The 12,253-nt window shown below is 35.8% G+C and overlaps 1 protein-coding gene across 5 annotated transcripts in view; it reads left to right on the top strand.

Annotated features, from left to right (window-relative positions):
* The window catches only part of PPP3CC (protein phosphatase 3 catalytic subunit gamma), a 103,182-nt gene that overhangs the window by 44,168 nt on the left and 46,761 nt on the right, over window positions 1-12,253 (top strand). For all 5 annotated transcript variants that reach the window (XM_086703465.1, XM_086703467.1, XM_086703468.1 and 2 more), the window contains exon 4: window positions 9,650-9,761. In XM_086703465.1, the coding sequence (XP_086559591.1) occupies window positions 9,650-9,761 (112 nt within the window). The remainder of the gene's footprint in view (window positions 1-9,649; window positions 9,762-12,253) is intronic.

The following is a 12,253-nucleotide window of genomic DNA, read 5'->3' as shown; positions in this document are numbered from 1 at the left end:
CTGGAACTCACAAACCATGAGATCATGGACCTGAGCCAAAGTTGGATGCTTAACCGATGGAATCACCAGGTGCCCCAGCATGAAGAAGTTTTAGAGGCTGAAGAGAATACAGAACTTACTGAATATTTAATTAGTCATTATATTTAATGAAACAACTTCTTTTTTATTTTAAATTTTTTTTTCAACGTTTTTTATTTATTTTTTGGGACAGAGAGAGACAGAGCATGAACGGGGGAGGGGCAGAGAGAGAGGGAGACACAGAATCGGAAACAGGCTCCAGGCTCCGAGCCATCAGCCCAGAGCCTGACGCGGGGCTCGAACTCACGGACTGCGAGATCGTGACCTGGCTGAAGTCGGACGCTTAACCGACTGCGCCACCCAGGCGCCCCTGAAACAACTTCTTAAAAAGATAATATTATGCCAAATCATCTTCAGGTTGTTGTTAACTGACATATTTACAAATAGTTTCAATGCATTAATACATTCAATATAAAGCACACACTGAAAAACTCCATAATGATTTTTGTACACACATACTATATTCAGAATATTTTCTGTTACATATTTTTTCCTCATTCATCAACAAATGTTTCCTGATTGCCAACTTTATGGCAGGCTCTGAGGATAAAATAATGAATAAGATTTATGCTTTCTATTTTTATTTGTTTGTTTTTAAGATTAATGCTTTCTATAGGAGCTGACAGTCTGTTAGAAAAGATGCACTTGTAACTAGATTTTTCAATACAGTATAAAAGTGCTTGTTTAATTTTCTGCAATATTCTTCATATTAAGACCTAGCATACTAGCATGGTACCTGACACATAGTTGGCACTCAATATTTGCTCAATGAATGAATGTTAATAAATCATAGTTTGTATTTGGCTTTATCCTGTTATTTGACATTTGACTAACTTAAAGGATTTTTCTGGAATAGCTTAAGAGGTAAATGGATCAAAACATTAAAGTGACAATGCTATTTTATACCAGTTTTAAAACTAAAATTCAGGGTGTATATAGTGTTAGTTGGAAGTCACCTACTTATAAACTACCAAGGTTATAAACTTCTGTAGGCTACAGCTTAGTCCAGCATGATATAGGTATATACTTGATCACAGTTTTTTTTTTTTATCAGTGTCCTTGATAAGCATGAGTATGTTGTTTTTGTCAAATGGATGAAAATAAGGTAATGGAGTCCTTATTACATTTTTGTTGTTGTAAATAGTTCATTTTTGTAGAAAAATTGGGAAATGTAGACTCTAAGAAAACAAAAACTTGTATAAATCACATATAATCACTGTTAATATCATAGTTTTTTTTTTCTTTAAGATTTTAAATTATTTTTTAAAAGTAATCTCTACACCCAATGTGGGGCTGTAACTCACAACCGCTGGACCAAGAGTTGCATGCTCCACTGACTCAGGCAGCCAGGTGCCCCAACATCTTGTATTTTCTTGCAGTCCTTTTTCTTCTTTTACATTTGTATTTATCCTTTTTTAAAGAAAATTGAAATCATTTTGGACATTTCCTTTTGTAGTCTTTTTTTCCCCACTCAGCATTGTATTGAAAACACTTTTCTCTGTGGTTAATGGTAAAAATACCAGAATTTACTTCACAATTCTTTATTTTTGGATGTTTGGTTTGTTGATACTGCTTGCTGCCTATCTTTTCTCTCCTTCTTCCTTACTATCAAAATTCCATTTTTTTCAGATAAGTGAGATTGGGGTTTCAGAGAAAACCTTTGATTTCAGTATGGGGAAGCCCTTAACCCAGCCCCAGGGAATGAATTGATTGGTCTGAGCTAGTCATATAAACCCATTCCTTGTCACCAGTGATTGGTCTAGGGATAAACATGGGATTCTGTTTTGCCCAGTAATATATAAAGGGAACTCTGCTGGGTGCTTTTTAGGTGTGTGAGTGTGTGCGTGCATGCGCATGCATGCTGACACACACTTTGAAACACTTCGTTTCCAGATGAAAAGACTAGCAAGGTGAAAGTTTCTGAACCCCTGTTTAACTACATCATATCAAATGTGGGTGGGTACACTATAGCAGCCATTTTGTGATCATGAGGAGGTGCTAAGGATGAAAAGCAGACCTGTGAATTACAGATCATAGAGGGAAAGAGGACATGGTTTCTTGGTGACAGCATTAAGCTGGTACACTAAATCTGGACATCTTACCTCCAGATTTCTTGTTTCATGAGATACTTAATGTCTTTATGGCTTAAACAATTGTTAATTGGATATTTATCACTCGTACTGTAAGTGGATGTTTTCTAGTTACTTCTGCATATTGCTACACCTTTCTGAATTAATAACATTTCTGATATTTACTTAGGTTAGATTCTTATAAGTAAAAGAAGTGGATGAAAGACTATGAACATTCTATTTTTTTAAAGTTTATTTATTTTGTGAGAGAGAGCAAGAGAGCACGCGAGTGCACAAGCAAGTGGGGGAGGGATAGAGAGAAAAGAAGAGAGAGAATCCCAGGTAGGCTCCTCGCTGTTAGGGCAGAGCCCGACATGAGGCTCTATCCCATGACCGTGAGATCATGACCTGAGCCAGAGCTGAGAGTCAGACACTTAATGGACTGAACCACCCAGGTGCCCCAGACTATGAACATTTTAAAGACTTTTGATACATATTGCCTAATTGTTTTCACAGAACTTTATTCACTGTATTTATATTTTCTTTCTATACTTAATAATTGTTTTCCTTGAGCCTATGTGAAATAATCAAGGCAAGATGATTTTTTTCATGCCCAGAGCAAGCATATGTCTTTCCTGAAGCAATGCAAACTTTGATTAGTACAAATACTAAGGACTTTTGGCATTTAGGGACTGATCCAAATGTCATTGACAAAACAAAATAGTAAAGGTTCACTTACTTCTGAGCTTTTTGACATCCCTTCTTCATTTGTACCTATTATAAACTACTTACTCTGAGGTAGGGCAAGCTAAATTTTAGTTTCTTTTAACTGATTCTTCAATAAGAGAAAGGGCTAAAGGGGATTTTTTTTTTGAGAGAGAGAGAGAGAAAGAGAAAGAGAAAGCAAGAGAGAGGGGCAGAGGGAGAATCTTAAGCAGGGTCCATGCTAAGTGCAGAGCCCAATGTGGGGGTTGATTTCATGAACCGTGAGATCTTGACCTGAGCCGAAATCAAGAATTGGATGCTCAACTGTCTTGATTCACTGAGATGTCCGGGTCCTACTGGCATTTAATGGGCTGGGTCCAGGGAAACAAACATCCTGCAATATGCAGAAACTCCTAAACAACAAAGGATCATGCTTTTCACATAGTCAGTATTACCTCTGTTGGGAAACACTGTTAAATTTTGGGGATGGGTGTGAACAAACAAAGCCAAGTCTTTTACTGTGTTTTCTAGTGAAAGGGGCAGCATTGTGTATTTGTTTAGTGTTAGGAAAATCAAATCAGGGTAAGGGACTAAAAGAGCCCGCAAGGATAGCTAATTTAGATGGAGATTAGGGAAGGCTTATCTGAGGAGGTAACATCTGAAGAGAGACTTGAATGACCTGAGGGAATGAGCCCTGCTTACCTGATGGGAGGTGGGGGAGGGGTGAGTACATTCCATCAGAGGACACATCAAGTATTAAAGCTCTGAGGCTGGAGCACGCGTAATGCAGTCCAGGAATAGTAACAAGGCCAGTTTGGCTAGATGGAAAAATGAGTAGGGGGGAAGATGTAGGCGATGTGTCAGAGGGATAGGCAAGGGTTAGATGATATCAGGCCTTGGAAACCATAGTAAGGAGTTTGGGTTTTATCCTGAATGCGAAAGGAAGCCATTGGCGATTGTTTTGAGGTGGGAGTGACATATTCACATGTATGTTTTGAAACAGTCACTCTGGCTGTTTTATGGTAAACTGGAAGCCTAAGAGTGGGTACAGGGAGGCCAGTTAGGAATCTAATCCTGTAAGCATGGGCAAGAGACGTTGGTGATTTAAATTAAGCATTTTGGGAAGCATCTGGATTTAGAATTTTGAAACCTTTTTTTGGGGAGGTGGGAAAATCTCAGTTAAATTCATCAAGCTGTTCAGATCATGACACATTTATTACTAGTCATTGCAAAGTCCCTCTCTGTTTTATTTTTTTCTTATCTATGATCTCTATTAATATTTTCCCCCTCTTGCCATTATATATGTTTCTGTTATATTTGGTATATGCCTCAGAAGACATATAATACATTACGCTAATTTTATAATATGTAAGGTTTTGGTGGATAAAAGTATTTTAATTTTACATAAATATGGTAGTGTTCAGTGTCCTCAAACTCAAGCATACATCATAATTTCCTCGAGCACCTGTTCAAAAACAGATTGCTGGGCCCCACCCCAGAATTCCTGGAGTCTGAAAATCTCTGTCTCTAACAAGTTCCCATGTGATGCTAATGCACTACACTTGAGATCAATGTGACCACACTATGGCCCTGTTTCTGTTGATTTGAGTTTTCATCTATCATGATGTTTTTAAGATCTATCCAAGTTGCTGTCTCTCAGTCATTGCTTTCTGCTTGCTGTAGAGTATTTCATAGTATACATCTATGACATTTTAGTTCTTTATTCTCAATGGTGGACACCTAGGTTGCCTCCAGTTTCTTTTTTCTATGAACATTACTGTTATGAATATTCATAAAAATATAAATCTAGTGATGGTACCATGTTTTAGTTTCTCTGTGGTTTATGTACAAGAGTGGGATTGACAGAGAAAAGGGTATATACCTTCCATACTTGAACTGACCATCACAGATTCCTCTTCAGAATAGCTGTACTAATCTATACGCCTGCCTGTAGCAGCTAAGAGTTCATATTTCCTTACAGCCCTCTTTCCAGAATTTGGTTTTATCTCATTTTCTAATATTTAGAAAAATGATGGGTATAAAATAGTATTTTATGTTTCAAGTAGTATTTTTCCAATTACTGATGAAATTAAGCATCTCCTTACATGTTAGCCATTCCACTCTTATAATCACTGTTAAGAGTTTCTTATATGACCTTTAAGATATAGGTTAAGCATTTACCAGCATATTTCCATATCTATTTTTAAAAAATAAATGTACTTATCAGTGTACATTTGCCCTTTAAGTGCTGCTCTATCTGGGTCCTTCAGATTTTGACCCGTATTGTTTCTATTATCATTCAGTATTTTATATTTTAGGATTCTCTTTAACCTTAACACAACGAAGTAGTATGTTTTTTGTTTCTAGTCATGCAAGATTTTTTTCATAAAGTTAATATTTTGTTATTGATTTTATTAGTGTAATTAATTAGAGAACATAACCTGGACATATTCATTCTTTCGAATTTATGGGGACTCTATTTGTGATGAGATACCTAGTAGATTTTTGTCACTATCTTTTTTTTTTTTTTTTAAGTATCTCTGCACCCAAATGGGGCTTGAACTCATGACCCCAAGATCAAGAGTCACATGCTTTACCAACTATGCCAGCCAACCACCCCTTTATGACTGTCTTGTGTATACTTGAAACTTAATGCATTCTCTGTTGAATTGTTCCCTGTGACGTTCATTACTTTTGTCTGCTTGAACTAGGAGTTACTTTTTGGGTGTTTCAGAAGAGCCAACTACAGTTATTACTGATTCTTACCATAGTCCTGTCAGTTGTTGCGTGTGTTTTGAAACTGTGAGATATGTAATGAGGGAGTGTGTGGCAAGCTGAGGGCAAAATGCAGGCTAAAGCACCCCCTCTCCTACCTCAGGTGGAGTATGCGTGATATTCTGTGGACACTCCTGGCTACCCAAGAACAAAGGAAAGGGGTTAAAGGGCTTGCCTTGGTAATGTGGGAAGCAAAGGCAAATGAAAAATTAAATTCCATGCTGCCTGCAGCCCATTGACAAGTCCTTGAAACCAGCAGAGTGACCTCCGTTTAGGATCCCAGCTGCCTTAAGGATGACATTTTTGCTAGGGGCAAAAGAGAATCTTAGCTTAACCTTATCTCAACCTCCAGGATCCTGTAAATCTACTTCCTTTATCTCAAGTGCCCCAAGATATATGCTGGCAATCATACTCCAAGCTTAATGCCCACCCCCCATACATCTGAAAGGTCTCATGACTACGGTTTTACTAAATGGTAATAAATGGCATTTCCCTAGCAACAGCTGGCCTCTCAAGGTCCTGGAAACCTTGCTTCCACAATACCTTAGGTACTTACTCTATACCCGACCCCCTCCCAACTTGAGGGTATATAATCATATAATCAGTAACCCATCACAACCACAGTGCAGCTCTTCTGCCCCATGGGTCCTGTCCCCATGCTTTAATAAAATCACCTTTTTGCACCAAAGATGTCCTCAAGAATTTCTTGGCTGTTGGCTCCAGACCACCCCACCATCACCCCAAAACTTCATCAATATGTATACTTCATTATTAGTATATATGATTGCTCTTCATTTGCAGATTCCGTTTTGCATACATGCCTCCCTGCTAAAATTTATTTGTAGTCCCAAAATCAATACACATAGTGATTTTGAGGTTCTAGTACCTTTCATCAGGAGCTAGGAAATACATATAAGCATACTAAGCTGCACATATACCCACATTTTTATCTGTTTCTTTATCTATCTGTATATACCCTTAGAAAGGTGAGTTTTGATTTCAGTCCAAATTCACAAGATTCAGCCTAACCTTACCTCTTTCCTACTCTCATGATTTATAATATATTCACTTGTCTGTTCAATTCTAGTATACTCACAAAGTAGGTATATAGCAGCCAAATCATGCTTTGAAAACAGATTCACTAACTAGAGATACAGTATTTGTGTATATTTCTTTGTGTCTTTGCCTTGCAGTATGCAGTCAAAATGCTGTTTTCCAAAGTTACTTGGGTTCTTTTTTCCGCATATCCTCCTTTGTTGCTTTGTTTTTCATTTATAATACAATTAGGTTTATTACTTGTTTGCATTCTATTTTGGGTTTCTTTCACATGCTGGTTGATTACCTGTTTTGCAGAGGCACATGTAGAACATTACTGTTGTTGTAGAAAATCAAAGCTATCCAAAAAGGTATGCTTTGAGAAGTGTTGCACCCTGCTCATCCCCCTTAAAGTGTTCTCAGTGCTCCCTTCTTTCCACCCCTTTTCTCTGTGCGCTTTGTAGGTAACTGATGTCTCTCTCTAGTTTCTGATTTATACTTCCTGTATTTCTTCTGCACAAATGAGTAAATACATGTGGATCTCTTATATCCTTTCTTTATTACAGAAACAGTAGCATGCTTTTTTGTACTTTGCTTTTTTTCACTTCACAGTATATTTTGGAAATTGCTCCAAATCTGTTTATAGAGATCTCTCTCTCTTTTTTTTCTTTCTTTTTTCTCTCTTTCTTTCTTTCTTTCTTTCTTTCTTTCTTCCTTTCTTTCTTTCTTTCTTTCTTTCTTTCTTTCTCTTTCTTTCTTTCTTTCTTTCTTTCTTTCTTTCTTTCTTTCTTTCTTTCTTTCTTTCAGCTTCATGGTACTTTATTGTGTTTGCTCAGCCTTACATCCTATGTATAGTTATTTAGTTTGTTTCTAAAATTTTGCTATTATAAGCAACACTGCAACTTTGTGCATATGTATTTTCTTATTGTTGGAAGTGTATCTTTAGGGTATGCTTCTAGAAGTGGTCAAAAGTTAAATGAATATGTTGTTTTATCAGTTTTCGCCATATTTTTTTTTTACTGTGCAAATTATTTTTATTTGTAGATAGTCAAATTTATCCATTTTTTGCCTCTGGTTTTTCGTCATTAGTACACTTTATCTTAGCCAAAAGGCCGAGAAGCATTTGGTTTTTTGTCATTAGTGATAAAGTTTTCCCCTATACTAAAGGATAAAGAACTCACCACTTTTTCTTCTAGAACTTGTATGACTTCATTTTGACATATTTGTTTTTTGATACATTTATCTCCCTTATCCATTTGTCATTCATTATGTATTATGTGAGAAATATAGATCTAATTTTTTTGAAATGCCACTAATTGTCCCAGAGGCATTTTTTGAGAAGTCCATCATTACCCCCTGTGATTTAGGATGCTACTTTTATTATATACCAATATTGTATGTACTTGGATTAATTTCTGGACTGTTTTATTCCACTGGTATATTTATTTCTATATGTGCCAGTACTACTGTTTTGTTTTGTTTTTTTAAGATTTAAAAAAAAAATGTTTATTTATTTTTAGGGGCACGGGGGTGGCTCACTTGGTTGAGCATCTGACTCTTGATTTCGGCTCAGGTCAAGATCCTAGGGTCGTGGGATCGAGCTCTGCTATGGGCTCTGTGCTGAGCATGGAGCCTGCTTGGGATTTTCTCTCTCTCCCTCAGCCCCTCTCCCCAACTCGTATTCTCTCTCTCTCTCTCTCTCTCTCTCTCAAATAAATAAAATGAAAAAAAAATTTTTTTAAATCTTTAGCTTTGAGAGAGAGAGAGAAACAAGCAGGAGAGGGGGAGGGGCAGGGCGAAAGAGGGAGGGAAGATCTGAAGTCCGGTCCATACTGACAATAGAGAGCCAGATGCTGGGGCCCAAACTCAGGAACTGAACCTCGAGATCATGACCTGAGCCAAAATCAGATGCTCAACCAACTGACCCACGCAGGTGCTCCCAATTATAGAAGCTTTACAGTATCTTTTAATATCCAGTAGGGCTAGGCCCCCCTCCTCATTATATTTCTCTTTTTCAGTGTTTTTTGTTTTTTCCTGGCTGTTTCCTGGCTGTTCTTGCATGTTTATTTTTCCACAGAAATTTTATTATCAACTTATCTAACTCCATAAAATAACTTGTTGGTATTGGAATTGCAGTGGTTTTATAAATTAGGAAGAACTGATGCTGAATCATCCTATCCAACAACAAGGAATGTTTTTCCATTTGTTTTTGCCTACTTTTGTGTCTTCCAGGAGATTTTTAAATTTTTCTTGGTATTAGTTTTGCACATTTCTTACTAAATTTATTCCTGTGTGTTTAGTCTTTTTTGCTGGTATTGCAAATGGAGTTTTCTCCACCATGTGTCCTATTTATTGTTTGTGTATGTTAATTTTATATCCTGCCTTATTACTGAATTCTTTTATTTTTTGAATTAGTTTAATCATTGATTTTCCTGGAGTTTTTCAGGTATACTATCATATCATCTTCAAATAGAGTTGTTTTATTTTTTTCTTTACCCATTCTTAAGCTTTTAATCGATTTCTCTTGTCTAATTCAATTAGCCAATACCTCTAATATAGTGTTGAATAGTAGCAGAGATAGTGGATATCCTTGTCTAGTTCCTTATTTAGTGGAAATTTCTCTGGTGTTTCCTCATTAAATAGAATACAGATTTTAAGATATATGTATATATATTTATATATGGGGATATATATGTGTGTATATATATATATATATGGATTTGTCATGGAGCTCTAGATACTTGGAAAAACCATGGAAATAGAAATTAAGGAAAGGTATCTATCAAGTCTACTCTATGCTCTGTTGGAGTCTAGGGCAACAGCTTGTTCCTTTCAAAAAGCTGGAAGGTTTCATGTTTCAGTTTGGGAATGACAATTAGATATGCCATTACAACAAGTCATTTAAGTCATTTGAATTCACGTAAATTGTCTTTGTGCGTTGTCATGGTCACAAATAAAAATTTATCCTTACGTTTGTCTTTTTATAGTGTGTGCTGTTTTTGTGGAGTTTAAAGATTAATCATCCCAAAACAGTGTTTCTGCTTCGAGGAAATCATGAGTGCAGGCATCTTACAGAATATTTCACCTTCAAACAGGAATGTAAGTATGATCACTTTTCCAGAACCTTTTTGTTTGTTTGTTTTAAGTAAACTCTACCCCTCACAGGCTTGAACTCACAACTCTGAAATCGAAAATCCCATGTTCTACCGACTGAGCTAGCCAGGCGCCCCATAACATTTTTAGTTACCCTTTTGTCAGTCCCAAAATGAATCGCACAGAAACCAAATAAAGAAACTAATGGAACCCAAATGGTTTCTGTTGTTTATTTTCTGATAAGAACCAAGATTCTACCTTTTAAGACATTTATTTTGAAAATATCTTTTGTGGTTTCTCCCTATTATGTAATGTAATACATTTGGGATATTTGGAAAACATAGAAAAGTCCAAAGAAGATAAAAGTTGTCCACAGTCACGCCACTTAAAAATAATAACTATTATCTCACTATTTGAGATATAGTCTTCTTTTCTGCATATATAAAAACCTATCATGAAATAGTTGAAATACATATGTATCTATACATATTTTCAAAAAAATTAGACTATTAAATGTACTGTTTAATAAATTGCTCTTTACATTTTATATAATAACTTTTTCTAATTAAATCATTAAGTACCATTAAATATCTTTGAACATGATTTTAAAATGTTATAATATTTTAAAAGTATTTCATCTTATTGATGCACTATCATATATGTAGCCAATTTAGTAACAGCTGTATGACATTTCTGTTGTTTCCAACTATAAATCATACTGTACTAGTAAAAAAAGCTTATTATTAAGGTAGAATTTTTTTGAAAGGCAAAACATTGCTAAACCATTTGAAAAAAAAAAAACAAAAAAACTGGCACATTTCTTTGACCAGCACTCACAGTTGACTCTTAACATTCAGTGTGATGGTAACTAAATTGGGCTTGTTTGAGAGAACTTGCCCCAGGGCATTTGTGCTTATTGTTTCTTGTCTTCCCAGATAGCTATCTGTTTATATATAAGACCTACATCCTTACTTCATTCTTGTCATCTCCTCAGAGACTTTCTTCCCTGGTTCCTTTTTCTAAATTAAAGATCTCATCATTTTACTCTCATACCTTGTCTTTTTTTTAATGGTATCCATCAACGCCTGAAATTTATATATATATATTTTTATATAAAATTTATATTCAAGGGGCATCTCGGTGGCTCAGTTGGTTAAGTGTCTGACTTCAGCTCAGGTCATGATCTTGTGGTTCAGAGTTCGAGCCCTACTTTGAGCTAGGTGCTGACAGCTCAGAGCCTGGAGCCTGCTTCGGATTCTGTGTCTCCCTCTCTCTCTATCCCTCCCTCTCTTGCACTCTGTCTCTCTGTCTCTCTCTCTCTCTCAAAAATAAATAATCATTTAAAACTTTTTTATTTAGCATTCTTTAAAAAAATTAAATTTATATTTAAAAAATATATTTGTTTGTTGTTTTTCTATCCTGCCGTAAGTTAAATTCCATGATGACATGTTTTATCCACTGTTATTTTTCCAGAATAGTATCTAATAACTCATTGGAGATGTTTAAAAATAGTGGTTGAATTAATTTGTTAAATGAATGATCATCTAGGATTTGTATCTTAGCACAAATTCTCAGAAGAGAATTACTAAGTCAGAGAGCATGAACATTTTAAAAGACTTTTTGATACATACTCTAAATAGCCCTCCAAAAAGATTATATATCAGTTTATATATTTTTTTTTTTTTTGTAGATTTTTTTTTTTTTTTTAAATTTTTTTTAATGTTTACTTATTTTTGAGACAGAGACAGAGCATGAATGGGGGAGGGGCAGAGAGAGAGGGAGACACAGAATCAGAAGCAGGCTCCAGGCTCTGAGCCATCAGCCCAGAGCCTGACGCGGGGCTCGAACTCACGAGCTGCAAGATCGTGACCTGAGCCGAAGTCGGACGCTCAACCGACTGAGCCACCCAGGCGCCCCCTATCAGTTTATATTTTAATGAAGTTTTATATTTTTATATAAGGTGAAAAGAAAATACTGAAATAAAAACCACAAAATTTTACCTTTTCTCATTCCTAAAATTTAGTATATTCTGTATAAAATAAGGAAGCTGAACTAAATTCTTGGATATTGTCTGGCTCTAAAATCTGCTTCTTTCCTCAAATAATAATAAATATATACAAATGTTTTAATGTCATACAACCGATGGTTTGATCGGATTTCACTTTGTGTCCTATTCCAATGATTATCTTGGAGGAATCTATTATAAAATATTTAAAGTTTTATTCCCCCCAAAATATTCAAAGTTGAAAAAAACTGATCCTGGGTGACTCACTTGGTTAAATGAGCAACTCTTGATTTCAGCTCAGGTCATGATCTCATAGTTCATGCGTTTGAGCCCCACATCAGACTCCACTCAGTCGCTGTGCGGAGTCTGCTTGGCATTTTCTTTCTCTCTCCCTATCTGCCCCTCCTGTGTACTCTCTCTTTCTCTCTCAAAATAAATAAATAAACTTAAAAAAAAAACAACTTTTAAATTTGTTTTCTGAGACTCAAGAGTT

Source organism: Puma concolor, chromosome B1 (genome assembly GCF_028749965.1).
Source record: "Puma concolor isolate L17-30 chromosome B1, mPumCon1.1.hap2, whole genome shotgun sequence".
Lineage (NCBI taxonomy): Eukaryota > Metazoa > Chordata > Mammalia > Carnivora > Felidae > Puma > Puma concolor.
The sequence above is the reverse complement of the archived record's forward strand: the minus strand, read 5'-3'. Positions and strand labels throughout refer to the sequence as shown.